The sequence below is a fragment of the Chroicocephalus ridibundus genome, chromosome 2 (assembly GCF_963924245.1).
Source record: "Chroicocephalus ridibundus chromosome 2, bChrRid1.1, whole genome shotgun sequence".
Taxonomy (NCBI): domain Eukaryota; kingdom Metazoa; phylum Chordata; class Aves; order Charadriiformes; family Laridae; genus Chroicocephalus; species Chroicocephalus ridibundus.
The window spans coordinates 8,061,002-8,079,871 of record NC_086285.1 but is presented as its reverse complement, the minus strand read 5'-3'; the positions used below and the strand labels follow the sequence as shown (position 1 = coordinate 8,079,871).

General features: G+C 38.9%; 1 protein-coding gene across 14 annotated transcripts in view; it reads left to right on the top strand.

Annotated features, from left to right (window-relative positions):
• Positions 1–18,870, top strand: part of KMT2C (lysine methyltransferase 2C) — a 203,739-nt gene that overhangs the window by 145,208 nt on the left and 39,661 nt on the right. For 10 of the 14 annotated variants that reach the window (XM_063324375.1, XM_063324376.1, XM_063324379.1 and 7 more), the window contains 9 exons: positions 2,082–2,240; positions 4,099–4,218; positions 6,797–6,927; positions 8,590–8,776; positions 14,916–15,020; positions 15,373–15,420; positions 16,562–16,699; positions 16,865–16,897; positions 16,977–17,096. In XM_063324375.1, coding sequence (XP_063180445.1) covers positions 2,082–2,240; positions 4,099–4,218; positions 6,797–6,927; positions 8,590–8,776; positions 14,916–15,020; positions 15,373–15,420; positions 16,562–16,699; positions 16,865–16,897; positions 16,977–17,096 — 1,041 coding nt within the window. The remainder of the gene's footprint in view (positions 1–2,081; positions 2,241–4,098; positions 4,219–6,796; positions 6,928–8,589; positions 8,777–14,915; positions 15,021–15,372; positions 15,421–16,561; positions 16,700–16,864; positions 16,898–16,976; positions 17,097–18,870) is intronic. The other 4 variants (XM_063324381.1, XM_063324380.1, XM_063324384.1 and 1 more) reach the window with 3 other exon arrangements.

Genomic DNA, 18,870 nt, shown 5'->3' with positions numbered 1-18,870 from the left:
ATAACCCTTACTTCCACTCTAAAGTTCCAGTTTAAAAAAGAGGCTGTATGTGAGAAAACTGAGCTTGTGGTAATTTTGTTACCATCTCATCTGTAGGTTTTCGTCAGGTTTGGCACTTCATCAGGTGTTCCACATTTTAAAGTCCACTTGAAAGTTCAGCTTCCTTTGGGAGCTTCAGCTTTGGTAGACTTAACGTGGCTCTTCTGCTCCTCTTTGTAGAGCCATGCTTTGTAAGTAAATAGGAAGGACCACTGTGGGGTTTAGCTTTCTTGTAAGAGAACGCGGTAGCACTCAGGCAGGTTTCTCTTCTGCCAGAAGCGCACATGTTGCCAAGAGGGATCACCCATGCTCTTAAGGGGAGGAGTGAATCGGCTGTGGTGGTCAGTGGGGACTGCCTTTGCCAAGCCACCAGCTTTGTTGGTAGAGCTCAGAAAAGTCTTCATCAATGTGAAAGTCTGGTCTGTGACCCAACCTGTGGAAGAGCAAGGGTTGTAGTTCTGCCACAGCAGATGTGGTATGAAAGAGTCCAGCTCTGTCTTGTTACAACAGTATTTGGTGGATGAGAAGCTCAATGTGACCCAGCAGTGTGCGCTCACGGCCCAGAGAGTCAGCTGCATCCTGGGCTGCATCAAAAGAAGCGTGGCCAGCAGGTGGAGGGAGGGGATTCTACCCCTCTGCTCTGCTCTCATGAGACCCCACCTGGCGTCCTGCGTCCAGCTTTGGAGTCCTCAGCACAGGAAGGACATGGACCTGTTGGAGCGAGTCCAGAGGAAAGCGACAAAGATGATCAGAGGGCTGGAGCACCTCTCCTACTAAGACAGGCTGAGAGAGTTGGGGCTGTTCAGCCTGGAGAAGAGAAGGCTCTAGGGAGACCTTATGGCATCCTTCCAGTACCTGAGGGGGGCCTACAGGAGAGAGGGGGAGGGAACTCTTTATCAGGGAGTGTAGTGATAGGATGAGGGGTAGTAGTTTTAAACTGAAAGAGGGGAGATTTAGACTAGATATTATGAAGAAATTCTTCATTCTGAGAGTGGTGAGACACTGTCCCAGGTTGCCCAGGGAAACTGTGGGTGCCCCATCCCCGGAGGTGTTCAAGGCCAGGCTGGATGGGGCTTTGAGCAGCCTGGTCTAGTGGGAGGTGTCCCTGCCCATGGCAGGGGGGTTGGAACTAGATGATCTTTAAGGTCCCTTCCAACCTGAACCATTCTGTGATTCTGTTTCTCCCTCTTAAAACTGTATGTGCGTTTAGACCATATAGAACTATATACCTAAATCTAAAGCAGGGAATTGGAACTCCAGTACCTTTTCAGGGGCAAGAGTACATTTAACATGTTTCAAAAGCTTTACAATAAAATAAAGATGTAAAGTCATCATAGTATTGACATTTTGGGGATATCAGAAATAGAATTAACTCACTCTCTCTTGAGCACCAGAGGTTTTTTTAATGCCATCATACTTCATATCTGTTTCCTCCCTGCATTCCCACAGAATATAAACTCTAGTTTAAAATAGCAGTCTTCATCTTCCAGGCTGAGTAATTCCTTTGGGCTGAATTTTTTACTATGTAAGTCAAACTCCTCTGCTTCCAGTCAGTCACACAGCTTCAAGTCAAAAACCCTCTAAACTGAGAGTCGGTACACGTTACCTTCCAAGTGCAGGCTGCAATTTTTCAGTCTCTCCTCTCAATAAAAACAAACCCTATCAAACAAAACTTAGGGGGATGGTATACAAAAAGTACATCTTGCATAGTAGATTGTATGCGCTTTCCTTGATGTATGGCTAGAAATTGCTCAGACATTTAGAAAATGCAATAGCACAGGCTTCTGAAAGGGGCACCAAAAAAATTTCTCAGATTCACATACAGTAACTACAGCATTTGTTCTCTGGTTTTGTGTAGACATCTGCTCGCAGGAAATGTATGGATATACTGGGTCTTTGTATATATGTAGAGGGTGGGTTTCCCAAAAGTGTTTGGAGAGTGTGAGTATCTGTCACCCCTTTCTCAGTCAATTCTCAGTCAATTTCTCAGAAATCGGTCAGATGCAGAAATTCTGGAAAAATACCTTCTTTCCCTTTTCCAGGGAAAAGTTACCATTGCTTCTTTTCTGCAGAAGGTGATCTTATGGATTGTGATGGAAAATCGGATTCTAGCCCAGAACGGGAAGCTGTGGATGATGATTCCAAAGCAGCAGAAGGAGCTGATGGGATTAAAAAAAGGAAGCGAAAACCATATAGACCTGGTAGGAGACATAATTTATATGATTGTATGTCCCTTTTTTGTTTTAATACTTCTTTTCTGTATGATTAAAACACGTAATTAGAAAATAGTATGGAGTTCTGAAGTATTCCACTGATAATCATTGATTTTAGATATTTTTTTCCCCTGTTCTGTTTAAAATAATTTTAGGCCTCTTATCAAAATACATTTCTGAAGGTTGCTGCTCAGCAGTATGCCTGTCCTGATTATGCTCTCAAGTATTGGTTAGTAGTTCAAATCTATAAAAATGTGCTGTACTTATGTAATCGATGAAGGCCAGTTTGTGTGTGTGTGTGTGTGTGTGTGTGTGTATATATACATACAATATCTGAACTTCAGAAAACTTTTTGCAGGTATTTTACTTATTTTCTGAAATACTTGATCAGAGTAATTTACTAAGTATTTGCAGATTACTTCTGCCAGTGAATTTTAATGAATTCAGTTATGGGGTGAATTCATTTATTATTAGTGCAGTCACCTCTTAATTATCTTGACTGTGGATTAGCTGTGTGTCCTGGATGCAGAAACACTTGAGCTGTCTCCAGGCAGAAGCTTAGAGGTACCTGAGCGATTCTGTAGGAAGTAGCTCTGATTCATTAGGGCTAAAACTGAACCCAAGATAATAAGAGATGCTTAGACACTGCCGGGGTTTTTGAAGAGCCCCTGTATCCCACACCTTGGTGTGTCTCAGAATCAGTGTTACGTGTTGGTTTTCTGTTTCATTATGCAGCCTCCCACTACTGTGGATAAGAAATTGATTGTAATTTTCGCAGTCACAAATAGTGTTTTTGCCAGTCACACCCATCCTGCTTGCTGTAAGGGGCCATATCCTCTGATTATGGAGATAGCCGGGGAGAACAGAGGCAACGAAATGACTGAGGAGGGGAAGGCAAGGAACGCAGTGAAGGAAGGAAAGGAAGCAGGAGTTACAACACGGTCCAGTCTCTCTTCCTTCTCTCTCAATAGCTAAACAGATCTCTACCATCTTTTGTCCTCCTGCTGAGCAAGAGCCCTGTCTCAGCAGGTCATGCCCATGTGTATAATGCATTCCATCGTGGGCCCACCCCATGGAGATGGTGGTACAAACCCACAACACTTAACAGAGATTTCCTTTTTCTCTACGAATAATGTACCTCAGCAAACTATTTATTTCTACTGCTGGGTCCTCAAGAGAAGAGAATTTCATTTGCTCGGAGTGGTTTTGGATCGTGAGTTGAGCAGCCATCTGTTAGTTTTCTGCAGCCAAGAGTTTCCCTGAAAAATGAAACAAACCTGAATCTGATGCATGTACATACATACACACCAACTGTAAAGGATCAGGAGCACTGCAGTCAATCTCTGGTGAAGGATTCTGGAGTTTCGCACAGTATGATGTTGATTAATTTTCTTTTTATTTTGTGATATGTCCTTCTGTAGTACCGTCATTTGGAGTGGTGGGCTCTCATGGGCAATTTATAGAGGGGTTTTTTTATGGTTCTTTAAGGTTCTTTAATAGGTTTCATTTGCTAGATTGAATTCTAATTCTAGCAATTCATCAGCTTGCCAAGGGAGGGGAAAAACAACATCTGAAAGTTGCCACGTTTGGTAATTTGAACTTCTTGTGGATGTTTTACAGTCCTAAAATACTGATCCTTTTTGATAATTACATATATACCCACTGAGACATTAAAATTCAGAAACTTTTCATAAAATTCTGATTGAAAACTCCTCAGGTATCTCAAATTCATTTTTAGACCTCTACAGATGCAGTAGTCCCCTTTACTTGCAGAAAAATCTTGGCTCTCATTCTTACTGTAAAACGTAGTTTTAATCAATATATTGAATTTTTGCTTCCTTGTTAGGTATTGGTGGATTTATGGTACGTCAGAGAAGTCGTACGGGGCAGGGAAAGACTAAAAGATCTCTGTCCAGGAAAGATTCTTCTGGATCTGTTTCTGAGCAGTTGCCTGGCAGAGATGAAGGTAAGTGCAGCAACTTGCTTTTAAATTTTAATTCATCCTTAATGCAATACAAATAATGCAACTCATCAACATACAGTTCTTTCCAGAGTTGTGCTACAAAGGAAAAGTTCTTTGTGTTTGTCATCATGGCTCTATTAATTCAACTGAAAATACTCATTCCTACATACATACAATTTCAGCAGAGCCCATAATTTACAAAGAACTTGAAACAATGAATTGCAGGCTATTGTGGGAGATAAATAGTGAGGATTATAAGGACTGCTGTGTTGTGCCAGAGCTCTGTTTAGCCTGGCTTTGACCAGTAGGAGACAGAAAGCAGTGTAAGAAATGAGGTAGGTTTAGAGTAATCCTCTTTCTGATACATCTTCCTCCAGATGTAGTCCTGATCCAGAGGTGTCTTCTGGACCATCAGTTTGAATATTCAGCAGCGTTCCATGTTCCACAAATGTGTCTGGTATTTTTATGTATCTGTTTATGCTCTGGAAAACCCTATATTAGTGATTTCAAAAATACACTATTGTTGCATGAAGAAATAATTCTTTTTCATTTTAAACTGGGTATCTGGGAGTTTTATAGGCTGCCCTCTTGTTTTATGCTGTGAAAAATTATTTAAAAAAAAATAATTCTGTATTAATTTGTAATAAGGAAAGATTTTCTAGATCTGTGTCGCATTGCCCCATCAGTCGTCGTTTTTTCCAGGGTTGAAGAGTCCTGCTCTGGTCTCTCTTCTTGTAGCAAAGCCCTTTTAATGCCTTCTGACACTGTAGTACTCGGTAGACTGGGTACATAACAACAAGTCAGATTTTACTTATGGGCCTTGTTCTCTTGCTTGCTGTATGTGATTAGACTAAATTATTTCATCCATCTGGATTTGTTCACACTATCTAATCTAGAAAATATTGAGGTATCATTAAGGTGAGGTGTGGAATATGTTTAGTTCAGAGCCTGTTTCCTATAAAGTCGGTAGAAGGAGGCAGCTGCTTCTAAAGGTTGACTGATACCGTCTCAGAAGACTCCAGCCTTTTGATTTCTGCTCTTTTTCCCTCTTGTCTGTTTAGCTATTGAGTTTTTAACTGTTTTAGCGCCAGATTGGTCTCTTGCTGTGTATTTCGTACAACGTGGTGGAGACTGGATCTTTACTACAGCATCCAGACAGCATTAAAAACTAATAGTTAACTGTTGTCCTTGCTTGCATTTGTAGAACTGCTTTATGAAGCCAACAAATGTTTCTTTTATCAGCACAACTCAGTATTCTAGCTAGGTCCCCTGTTCAGATGTAGTGCTTGCTTTCTCTAGAATATTGGTGTTAGAGCTGTGTTTTTCTGCTTTGTAAATACTATTTCAGTGTAGTATACTACAGTGTTTCAGGTAATGATGAAAATTTTGCTTTAAATTTTTTCATTTCTTTAGGAATGTACTCCTTTAAAACAAAAAAAAAAGACTAAAAAGTTAATTCCCCATTCTGGGTAACAGTACAATGCATATTGTTAAAAAGCAGTATTCTTAAAGAAGTATTCTTCGGTTAAAAGTTAGAGCTTCTTTTTGTCTGCTTGGGCACAATTGCTTGTTAAGAAAAAAAATAAAGTCTTTGTATGTTTTAAATCATCATAGTTTGCTGAAAGCCGCCTTCTCAGCTGCCAGTACTCATCAGCCTTACCAAGTTTTTTGCTGCTCTTGTCGTGTTCCGCCCCCTTTTTCTGCAAAAGCTCCCTCTCCAGCAGCGCAGAGGTCACAGCGCTGGTGAACCTCAGTCTCCTCCCTGGGCTCTGAATATGGTACACGAGACTACTACAGTACAAAGCATAGCTGATTTTACTCCCACAATAAAATACTTTCTTCAATAACTTCCCAGGGTCATTAACTTCATGTAATTAGCTTTGGCATGACAGAAGTAGCAAGGCTTTAAAAGTTCTGCTTTTACCTGCGGTCTTTTCCCTGGTCTGTTGAAATAAAATACTGAATGATGGATGAGCGCCGTGTGCCTTTGTGTTTATTAGAAAAAACAGTGCCACTTTGGAATATGATAGCTGAATAAATGTGTAATTTTTCTTGAAGGGCTTCTTTGTTGATTTCTTTTTCTAGCCTGTTCATTATTTATAAGACAGTCTCTTCTCAGATTTAAAAAAAAAAAAGGTTTTTACTTTTAATTTGAGAAAAATTAGTGTATAAAATGAAAGGTGGTTAATGTGTAACTCAACATTGATGATTTTGGAGATACTACCTCATTGGAATTATCTTTCAGCTATCTGGTTGAATGGCACCTATAATTTCTCTCAAATTACCGATTTCTGAGGTGGCTTGGAGATAGGAAAGTTAAAGCTTTAAAGTGTGTGTTTTCAGCCAGTGAGGCAGCGATGTGGCTGTTACGTGTATGGTATTGCTTACTGCTAGAGCCTAGATGACCAGGTGGCAGTTCACAGCTCGCTAGATAAAAGCCACCTTTAGACTACATCTAGAGTGATATTCGATAAACCCATCCACCCAGGTAGGTAGCAAGATACATTAGGTTTGCTGCCACTGTACCTTTAGAGCAAGATACCAAGTATTTTATTTATTTTGTCTGAATGTTACTTTTTAGGTTGGACGGAACAGCTGCCAGACACTCCAGTTGAGGAGTCCACCCCAGCTTCTGAAAGTACCGAGAAAATAAAAAAGCGTTACAGAAAAAAGAAAAATAAGCTTGAAGAAACTTTTCCTGCCTACTTGCAGGTAAAACTATTGGTATACTTCTTGTGTAAATATGTTTCAAAACCTAATCTTTATGTGTCTTGATTCACAGTTCATTTAAACCATTAATGTTTCTTTCCAAATTCCCATTTTATCATTCAAATGAAATGGGTTTCCTGTAAAGGAACATTCATAAGTTTGTACAGAAAGCTCTATACGTTAAATCTCCGGTCCTCTGCTGTTATTTCTCAATGTATGGATCTCTGCTTCTTCAGAGAGAGGGATAAGGTGGGAAAGAAGCCTTTCTTTTCTCTGAACTGACACATGATGTTTTCAGCATTCAACTCTGTAGGATGCCTTAGCCTCATCGCGCCATTTCCTCTAGGTACTAATTTTTCTTTTCAGAAGATTGAAAAGACAGATTCAGAAGACGTGATTTGACAGGGGAAACTTGTTTTCCTACAGTTCTATTCGTTTATGTGCCCTGCGTTTCCCTACCACAATAATCTCCGTTCTTCCCTCCCTCCCCCTAATTCTGTGATGTCCCTAGCAGGTGAGAGGTAGCACTCATGGCTAATGACCAGGATATTAATGGTGATTGAGTAACTGAGCTACCTTCAACCAGTTTGTAAACTGACTCGTTTATATGTCTCTTACTGAGAACATTATTTGGCTCACTACTCTTCTCGGCCACCTTTTTCATGAGAACTTTGTTATCTTGTGAATGTTCACCAAGTTTCATGACATGGATTATATGTGGATTGAAAGCAAGGAATTGACAGAGAGGCAGAACAATCTCTGTCTAAAAAGAATGTGTATTTCGTAAGTGGGGGGAGTGAGTTGGAAAGAAAATACTTAAGCAGTATTTCCTTTGGATTCATAAGGATAAATATTTTTTTCTTAATGTACATTTTACTCCTGCAAAACGTAGAATATTTCTTAGATTCCTCTTTTGCTCATGTTGGAATAACTGATGCTGAAAAGTCTGTCTTTAGCTTCGTTTTTAGCAGCTGTATCCTAAATCAAGATTTTAAAGATTACATGAAAACAGAAGTAGTTCTTATATAATGAATAAAAATTGTCTTGAAAGTTTGATAGGTTGTTGTCAAATTACTGAGTGCTCAGGCTTAGGTGAGTGATAGCTGTTAGATAATATTTGAAAAGATATTAATGTACGTTAAACAGCTTTAGGTGTTTTGTTACTGCAGTTTGATGTCAGGATGATTTGTGTGTGAAGTGAAATGCTGCGTATGGTCGTTCTAGAATTTGGATCACAGTGAGCTTGCATGTTTTTCATAAACTTCTTGTGTGGCCTCGGATGAAGTTGCTCAGTAATATTCGCCTTCTTCAGCTGTCCTTTTCCTGCGAGGAGAAATACTTTAAATACTGAAAAACTTGTGATATATAATAACACTGTATCTGTACACTGTCTGTGCCATGTGTACGTAAGAAGACTGTGTTTTTTCTGTGTAATTTAAAGTGTGAATTTATTCATAAAATATTAATAATGTGGCTGCCCCAGGTAAGTTGTATCCACAGCTCATAGCCTGGAAGAGGTACTGCCATACTGGAAGGCATGTGAGACTGAGACTATTTTTCTATTTCTAATAATCATTAACTTTTAATTTTAATTTTGCTGTTTACCCAGCTTTTTCAATAGATGCAGTATTCTTCATACATTGAATCATTTTGTCTTCTTTGCAGGAAGCTTTCTTTGGGAAAGACCTACTAGATACCAGTAGACAAAACAAGATGAGCCTAGATAATTTACCTGAAGAATCACTTCCGCTCTCATGTAAAACGAATCTGGCCACCAATTTCCTGGATCCTTCATCTGACCCCCTTCTTAGCTCAACCTCCACCCCAGCTCAGGCAAAACTGGGACCTCAAGGTATACAAAGCTAAAGTTAGTGATAATTCAGTAGTTTGGTTTTGTTATTACACCTGGGGCTTTTCCACTTTCTTTTACACTTTTCACACAATGTTTATCTAATTTCTTTTTCAACATTTCTGTACATTAACTGTCCTTGTGACGTTAAGTTACATTGGTAATCGTCGCTATTCAGGTCCAGAGCTTCAGCTGTTTCAAAAAGAGCAGTGGATGGCGCAACAGTTGGCACTTAATGCAAATCTTAAGCTCCTTTAATGTAACATCCATGTCTATAAAATCCATGAAAATTAATTCTGTGTATGAGTAAGCATACAGATCCATTATAGACAAAGGCAAAAATAATCTTAATTTAAAGATATTTTTATTAGTCTAGTGAATATTAGTTGGATGAATGTCATCCAACTTTTATTTTCTTTAATGTTTTAGATTATTTTAGGTTGCCAGTCTCCTCGGAATTTTTGATTCACCATGTCCTTTCTGAACATGAGTGCCCTTTCCAGGTACAGTTTGTAGCCCCTAGGCAATCTTTTGCTTTTGCTATTGCAAAACCTTACTGAAGATACTGCTGAGAGTTTTGCAAATAGCCAGAGGGTTGTAAAGCGCTGCCGAAAGGGCAGCTTCACACAAAGGAACAATTAAAAGCAAAAACCTTACTGTCCCTTTCAGATTATTTTTTTCTTTGTGTCTTGTAGTATGTGCTGTTAGCCAGAGGTGTCTTATCATTCTGTATATTTTAAAAACTGTTACTACTTCTTGTGTATATTAGTTAATTTGTGGCTTGTTTCAGCTCATCCTCACAAGTTTTTCCATCTAAAAACGTTTACACACATTGATATAGTTTCCCGTGTCCAGAGAGTCATTTGAAGAGAAGTCACTTATTTGTGATTGTTACTCAGTGGAAATCCTGCTAAAAGGAAAGCAAAAGCCTACATTATAATTAAACATTGATCGTTAGACAGTTGAAATTGCGAGTAATAGAGAGTCCAAAAGTTAACTTCCCCGAAGGGGAAACTGCTGCAAATGGAGTGTTTCAAGGTCTGTATTTCATTGGTTCCAACACTAGAAGAAAATACGCTCATATGGACTCTTTTTTCACCCCAGCATTCTTTTGAAGCCAGAGAAATACGGCTTCACAAGTCTTGGTTGGCCTTGCAGACCTAACTGCAATATTAAAGTCACTAATGCTCACGTATCACAGTAGTGTAAGGTTTTAGAGCTTCATGAACTGGATGCTAATTTAATGTTCTGTTTTTCCAAAGTTTGAAAGGAATTTTTGAAAAACCTTTTCTTTGTGAATAAACAAAGTTGTAAAACTTTGTCATTTGCTCTTCTTTTTATTCAGAGATAAATCATAATGAGGTGGCTACTAATAAATAAATCACTAGCAACGGTTTTAGTGGATAACGTACTGTCTTTCCCATTTTATGTATGAGAGACTCAAAGGACAGTGTTTTCTGGCCATAGGAATGTTCTCAACAATTGTCTCTCAACTGTTCAGATTTCCAGCCAAAATTGTGTCCAGACGGAGCTGTTTGTTGTAGTTGGAGCGCCAGTGGGTAAAATCATCTGCCAGTATTGATCAGTTCCAGTGCAATTTTTCTTAACTCTTTCACTGTGACTGTGTGGGAGACGGTTATTTCCACAGCAGCGTCCACACCGTGAGAGGGACAGATTCCGTTTGAGTGGTGGAGACCCTGGGAAGTTGGCCAGCTGCTGAGCTAGCAACGGTCCCATCTTCCCTTCTGGCTGGTGTTGCAGAGGAGCTGGGCCTGAGGACGGTGCCCCAGGGCACCTGTGATATTATTGTCGTTTCGATACAGACCTGGCTTTGGAGCAGGAAGAACATGAACTGCTTTATTCACTGCACTGGGGGTCTGTAGGACTGTATTGTTACTGACTGTTATTTTCCTACAGTGCCATTTCTCACAAAGATTGCTGACTCCTGTGAGAGTCCTTGCTTAACCAGACAGGTCTTTTCCACAAGGAAGGTGTTCTTCTCATGGAAGCTCCACTTGTTTAATCACAGGATTAAGGGTTAGATAGACATGTTCATCTTCCAAAGAGCTCTCGGGCATCTCAAGAGGAAGTTATTCTATCTGCTTTGCTTTTCAACATGTGCATTGGACTGTTAGGGCATTGAACAGTGATGTGTTCAGTCTGCTCATGAACCGACAATGTTCTGTGACAATGAACTGCCACGTTCTGTGACTGTTTATTCTTAGAGCTTGGTTAAAGGTAGCGGAAGCTTTTGCCAGATGAGGTTGCCGTAGTGATGGGGATTGGCAGAGCCGGCTAGAAGATGGCTTTTTGAAGTCCTTTTTTCACTATTAATTACTAGTAACTGTGACTGAAGTGAGCTTTAGGTTCCCAGTCCTGATTTCTGTTTGGCAAAGAGGTTGCACTTTTTGTTTTCAGTTACAGGACTCACCTTTCCTGTGATTTTATAACATGTGACACGCTGTGCAGTGTGTTCTGCATGGGACCAACCCTTCAAATTATTTCCAAGGCTTGCTCACTGGGAACACAGAGCTCCAGATCTCCAGGGTCAGCCTGGCTGTTCATAGGTACAAATGAAGGTGGTGATTGGGATCTGTTGCATCCTGAGTGGTCTGAGGACTGTCTGCATCTCTTGAGTTTCTTGGCCTGGGTATCTCTGATGAAAAAGAGACCAGCTGGTGGGGTGCGTTCTGTGAAGGCTCTGGCAATGTGATCTTTCCTTCCGTTTGAAATAGCTTAAATTCAGTATACTTTTCTAGGGATGCTGAAAAAGTCATCTGTTCAAGTAAGGTCTCCAGAGAATGCTAAAGAAATTCTTCCTAGACAAAAGTCGAGGAGTCGTCCGAGTCTCTGCGCAGCTGATTCAAATGCTGCTGGGACACTTTATAACTAGATACGTTATTGCATGATTAAACTCTTAGGGTGGCTGCAGCCTTGGGAGAGGTGTTTTTATTCTTCTAGAACTTCATAAATAAATAAAAATAAATGCATTGGAGGAATCAGGATCACAAGATAGCAGTAGAACTATGCTTAGAGATCCAGAATTATGAGCAAATTATTTTCCATTTTGCTTTGTCTTAGTTTTCATCTCCTTTCTGAAAGAGTCAAATTAATGAGCGGTATTGAGCTATTTGTTTGGCAGCAGATGTCATCCAGCTATTGATTCTGATCTGAAGCAGCTGACTGAAGTGATTTAGTTGTTTCCAAGATAATATTTAGTACACATAGAATTAAAATGAGGGGAAAAAATAGAAAAGAAATGTAAAAATATGCTTTAGATTAGATGTCTTATACAAGACTCGCAGATCATGGAGTCTGGCCCTCTTCTGTCACCAACACTCAGCCTTTTTATAGACGTAACAAGCTCCATTTTGAAAGCGGGTAGGTTTTTTTGAACCTACTAACCTCATCGTAAGGCCGTTACAGAATCTGATTGCCTTAATAGTTGGCAGACTTCTAATTTGAAGCCTGAATTTATTCATGCCTAGTTTGTAGCCATGGGTGGTAAACTCTTCAATTATATCTTTCCACCTGAGCTCTTTCTAGCTACTTGTTAAATATATTTATATTCAGATTAGAAGTTGCATTTTTAGGGACTGTTCCCAAGCACATAACTAAGGGCTGTGGAGAAAAACAGCGGAATATAAAATACTACAGGAGAACTAAAGGCTGCTGATACCAACTTGGTGCTTCCTTGGCCAACGGAATTCTGGGCTGCATAGGGAAGAGTGTGGCCAGCAGGTCAAGGGAGGTCATTCTCCCCCTCTACTCTGCACTGGTGAGGCCACAGCTGGAATACTGTGTCCAGCTCTGGGCTCCCCAGTTCAGGAGAGACAGGGAACTGCTGGAGAGAGTCCAGCGAAGGGCAACAAAGATGATGGAGGGATTGGAGCATCTCCCTTAGGAGGAAAGGCTGAGAGAGCTGGGACTCTTTAGCCTGGAGAAGAGAAGGCTGAAGGGAGACCTTATTAATGTTTACAAGTGTCTAAAGGGTGGGTTGAAGGAGGATGGTGCCAGACTCTTTTCAGTGGTTCCCAGTAACAGGATGAGGGGTAACGGGCACAAGCTGGAACATAGGAAGTTCTGATCAAATATGAGGAAAAACTTCTTTACGGTGAGGGTGACAGAGCACTGGAACAGGCTGCCCAGGGAGGGTGTGGAGTCCCCTTCTCTGGAGACTTTCAAGACCCGCCTGGATGCAGTCCTGAGTAATGTGCTCTGGGCAATCCTGCTCTAGCAGGGGAGTTGGACTAGATGATCTCTAGAGGTTCCTTCCAACTCTGAAAAATTCCATGATTCCTTCATAAGGACTTTTTTCTCCCCGATACTTTCCTGCCTTCCAGTGGAATTGAGGAAGGTTAAAGAACAGCTAAAACCAATCCTTTGCCCACCAGCCAGCTGAAGGCATTAACATCACCTTGCAGTGCCTAGTGTTAGTTAGTTACTTGCATAATTGATATTAGACCAAATTTCGAGAAGGAAAACAAGTATCTGAAAAACCACAACAAACAAAAAAAAACCACAACCCAAAAAACCCAAACAAAAACCACCAAAAAAAATGCAAAAAAACCCCCAAACCCAACAACTACATTCTGTTTAAAAGCTTACATTTCATAGTACTTTTTATCAGGTACACGAAATAATTATACCCACAAAGTGATGTAGTTTTGAGGCACTTTTAAATACTTCTTCTGGTATCAATAGGAGCCGTATACTTTATGTACGTGTAAACAGACAGGGCCGCACTGACACATTGATCCTCTATAGTGGTAATGGCAAACATAAGATACGATTTAATTAGGATGGTATCATCTTGTCTGCATTACAAAGGATAAAAATAAAGAATAAAAATAGTAAAGTGAAGAAAAATCATTTTAATTTTGACTTTCAGTAATGGTAGAAGGGAGAAGGGTTGTCTGAAAAACAGCAGAAGGAACGCTTAAATCACTAAAATTTAGCAGCTTGGAAAGTAGCCTCATGGTGTAAGTAAATGCTTGGCACCAGGCCTCTGAATTAAGCTAGAAATACTTTCCTGGGGCAGTTGGGTTTTAACAGTGGGAAAGATAACCCGTTTATCTATGAAATATATGTTTGCTCTTCGACTTTCTGGTCCCTCTTCAACCTGCCCGTATTTGTTTTTCACATTGTACATGGTGTGATTTGTATTAATCCCTTTTCCCTGTTTAATTCCATGTGTATTTATATATTTTACCATCTCTTCATGATTCATTGGTCTTGCAATGATTGCTCCTATAGTCATGGTAGTCTGCAGTTTTTATGAAAAATATTTTTCTCAACTTCTATTTATTTGTCAAACAATTTTCTTCAGATGTTGCACATCTGTAATAGTCCTAAAAAATCAGTTAATAAAACCAGATGGGCCATTTGGAGGCAATTCTCTCTAGTAAATTGGATGTCAAGAAGAAAATAATATCTAGAATTTATTATTTAATATTAAATAACTTATTCCTAGGACCAGGCCATTTTTTCCAAGTTGACAAACAAACATGACATTTCTGCCTCTGGCTGTTCTCACTTCTTCATGATTTCTTCTGATCTCAAACATAGCATCTCCAGTTCCCATTTCCTTACTGCTGCTTCTTACTCTTACGTTTTACTTCCTTATCAGGGTGTAGTAAGTGGTTGCTCTGTAGTCTTAAGAAAGATGGTGGTGGTAAGAGAAGTAACTGATTACTTTCTTACCTGTTTTGTTTGGTTATTTTTTTTGTAAACGTTCCCTGTTGACTTGCTGTGAGCTTTGTCTTCTATAAAAAGTATTTGTTGACTTCTACATTCATAGGCCTTTGTGTCTTAGGAGCTGCAAGCTCTTACTAGATCTTGGGGTTTTTTTCCCCTAAAACCATCCAGTCTTTCTTCCACATGACTGATTACTTTATCACTTTCACTGTATTGGAGAAAATACCAAACAGCGTCAGCGTGTGAAAGTGCCCACAGTACTGAATGGGAGGGGATGAGTAGTCAGCACAGTCTCTCACCCCAGAGTGACTTGCAGTATGTAACACACTTACGGCCCTTGAGCTGGTAAATCTGTGTTTGAGTTCGTAGCTCAAGCTGTAGTACATCACCAGAGCCATGTATAAATGCCATGACCGGTTGATTTTATTTCTTGCATCTTATACAGGTAGCACTGACGATCCTTTAGCCGATCTTTCTGAAGTCTTAAATACTGATGATGATATTCTTGGAATACTTTCTGATGATTTGGTAAAGTCTGGAGATCATTCGGGTATGTATGTTTATAAGGTCTCTCTGATGTTTGTTTTCTTTTTTTCTCTTTATTATAGTGTCTTTGTTGTATTATAGGTTATGCTCTAGGTGATTTCAGATACAATTTTCATATCTTAAGAATACCTTGGTTTGAGATGATTTTGTTGTCTTCTACCAAAAAAAAAATAATCCCCAGCCTTTTCAACGTTTTGTTTTACTTGGCTCTTTGCTTTGCTGCTTAAGAGAGAATAAAATGGAGCTGCCATTGTCTGTCATACCTGCATAGCTTTTTTCAGCATGCAGCTTTTTCTTTACTTTTTTTTTTGTTTTCGTGTTATAATCATCCATTTTATCTGGTTTGGGTCCTGTAGGTCTTGATTTATGCACTTTCCAGGTTGACAACTCACCCTCCCCATTTGGTAAGAAACTAAACAATGGATGATCCGTGGTTAGAAGTAGTCATCTTTCCTAGTGGTTTTAGCTGAAAGAACTGCATGTGTAGAAACTAGTACTCCTTTACTGTGTCACTAATTCATGCTTTCATTTTCCACTCTTTCTGTGGTGTTTGAGTCTAACACGACCTATAAACTCTGCACTCTGCATTTAAGCATACTGCATTAAGTTTTGCTTACAGCTTTTAAAAACCTTCCTGAATTTTTGTGTTTCATGATACAAACCCATGCATTTTCTTGCTGCCACTGTTAATTTTAATGTTACTTCCAGTAGTAGTGTGTAGTTTTTATCCTAGTGGTATCTTTTGTGAATTAAAAACTTTTTAACAACGTGAATATATTAAAGCATGAATAAAAGAGTCAGCATCAATTTTTGTTTCCACTGGGTGATGTCCACCACCGATGTCCACAGGCTGACAATAAGTAGAGTGGCATGTTTCATTATTTTAAATCTGTTTTTATTCGATATCTAATACAGAAATATATTTTAAATACTGAAATGTGTACTTCTTTTTTTTCAAAGATCTTTCTCGTTTGAGATATTTATTGACTTGTAAAGGATGTTAGGAAACTTAAGTAGTAAGTTATGTTTTCTCAGTACCAACAGAATATTCAGTAGTTGTTTTTGAAGCAGAAACTGCTATAACTTGTTTGATATTGACTACACTTCAGCAGCACTTCAGTAGATGTTTAATGTAATAAGAACATTTGGGGTGAACCTTAAGGTACAGGAGGATGAACCATATCGATTACTGGTGTCACTGCTTTTAAAATGTGAAAAATAGTAATTGTGGAGCTATATACTGAAACTAAAACTATTTACTCAAAAACATGCTTTACCTAAACTCAGTAGTCTTATTTCCCATTCTTCCAGTTGCATTCTATTCAATTAACGTTCCTCAAACAATACAGTGAACTGGAGGTAAATAGTGGACGGTTTTGTTGACTTTTTCTAATGAACGTCTTATTTTGCCTTACCTTTTAAATCTTCAAAAGTCTTGGTTTAGTTGATAGCTCAGCTCTAGGGAAAAAAAAAGTTTTATGCTCTCTATTCTATACCAATAAATGTTACTATTTACGTCTAATTTAATATCCTTTCTTCCCTCAGCTGGATTGGATATTGGTCCCATCTCTGATGATCCTTCTTCTCTGCCTCAGCCGAATGTCAACCAGAGTTCACGGCCATTGAGTGAAGAACAGTTGGATGGAATCCTCAGTCCAGAACTAGACAAAATGGTCACAGATGGTAATTTTTTTGTCCTTGATCATGCTCATCTAGAAGACTTAAGTAGAAATTTTCTCTTTTTTTGTCAACTTACTTATCTATGTATTGTAACATACCTGGTTGCAGAATTAATTTTATTGCATCTATCAATGATTACTCATTCCATGTTGTTTTCACTTTGTCCAGGTGCTATTCTTGGCAAACTCTACAAAATCCCAGGTACGTGTTCTATCTTTGTTGTCTTTTATATAATAGTTTGTAAACAATGCCAGCCAACTCACGCACAGTGTTTTTGCAGAGCTGGGAGGAAAGGATGTTGAAGATTTGTTCACAGCCGTATTAAGTCCAGCAACCACGCAGCCGGCTCCTTTGCCACAGCCTCCACCTCCCCCACAGCTTATGTCTTTGCACAGTCAAGGTATGTTCCTTTGTTACTGTTAAAAACAGCAGCCTGGTCAGGAGAGTTGTGCATCTTTCAAATAGTGATGAGAAAATAGGACCCACATTGCTTTCTGCCATTGTTAATTTATGAATTATTATTCTAAAACTGTTCTGAACTGTTCTGTGATTAACATGCACATAAATGTTGCTAATAGAAAAGGACAGTTATTTTACATTTGTCTGACGTATTGGAGCTTTTATTTTAGCTGACACTTCCATAGTTTTGAAATTTGTGTGTGATAAAGCATGTGTTCTGACATTACTCTGTAATTACTTTTGAGTATCTCCTCAAGGGTAAGGAAAGAGTCTGTATAACAGTGATTTACCGAGTCTTAATTTCCTTTAAGAATTCAGTTTAACATATTAGCTAGTCCTACCCAAATAATAGATAGAAGGCTAAGTAATTCTGAAATGTATCTGGGAGATTATAATTTATTTTATTTGTTACGACTGAAATTATCATGAGTTGATACAGCATATTCTTGCTCTTACATTGAAAGCAAGGAGCAGATTGGTTATATTTATTGTTGTTACCAGTAGAGCAGCGTTATATATGAGCATAATTAAAAGCACTTTTTTCTCGTCAGGCATCACCTCTAGTGGATTTTCCCTGAGCTCATGTAAAGAGTACCCATTCTGTTATACTGGTACTACAAAAAGTAGTTATGCAAATTGATTTCACAAGCGAATTAATCATAAGAAGAAAAATGATTGGTTTCCTAGTTGTATGAATTTCCATAAAAAGGAAAGACTTCAAAAAGTCTTAGAAAGGAGAGAATTTAAAGCAAATAATGAGGTGATTTAAAGCAAAAGATAATATAGATATCATTGCCTGTTTCCCAGTTACTTGAGTACTTGGAGATAACTTCAGCATTTGAGCTCTGTAAGATTGTTCAGCTTCTCCCTGTGGGAACTGCCACAATTACAGAGTTTTAGATTTAAAATTTGGTTCAGTTACGGTGTAATGATCCACGTGTTTCTGTGAGATAAGTGCCTCAGTAGTGGGGAAGCTTGCATCAAGTTTCAGCAATTTCAGATAAAATTAATATTCTCTTCTCATAAAGATATGTGATCCTTCAGTGCAAACCAGAGGCCTGACTCTCCGTCCTGTTTATTTGCCAGGTCTTCGCAGTTACTGTATACTCTCTATTTAGCAGCTATAATAAAGCACGTTCTCTTAAATTTTGAGTTTCATCCAAACTGTACTTGCTGCATAGAGTATGTAACCTATAGATCAGAAGACAGTCTCCTAAAGCACGTGAGAATGATACAGAGTCATCCTACAGGTGCATCTAATTCCTGAGATACTTCTATGCTTTTAAGAAAATACTGGGACAACAGTTATAATGGCACTTAAGGGACAGGGATTCAAAGGCCAGTGTTAATTCTGTGTAGGAACATCTTCAAATACCATCTGTTGGAATGAATCTGCCTGTGTCACATTTGTAATATTGTAATCAAATAAATAAAATTTTCTGCCTTCATACCGCTAGGCTGGACATTTAATTAGAAAATCCTGATGCTCATTTGACTAGATTTATCAGTTTCATTGGTTACAAATTAAGGAGTTAGTAGATAATGAGGCTTACTTTGGTACACTGCTCAGAAGTCTCAGAAGAGATGTTTAATTCAGGTGACTAATGATAATTCTGCAAGGACTGAAAACAACCTTCTCCATGCTTGCTGCTGGGATCTGGGTATAACAAATATGACAGACCATCAGCCTTTAAGAATATACCTCGATATGAAGT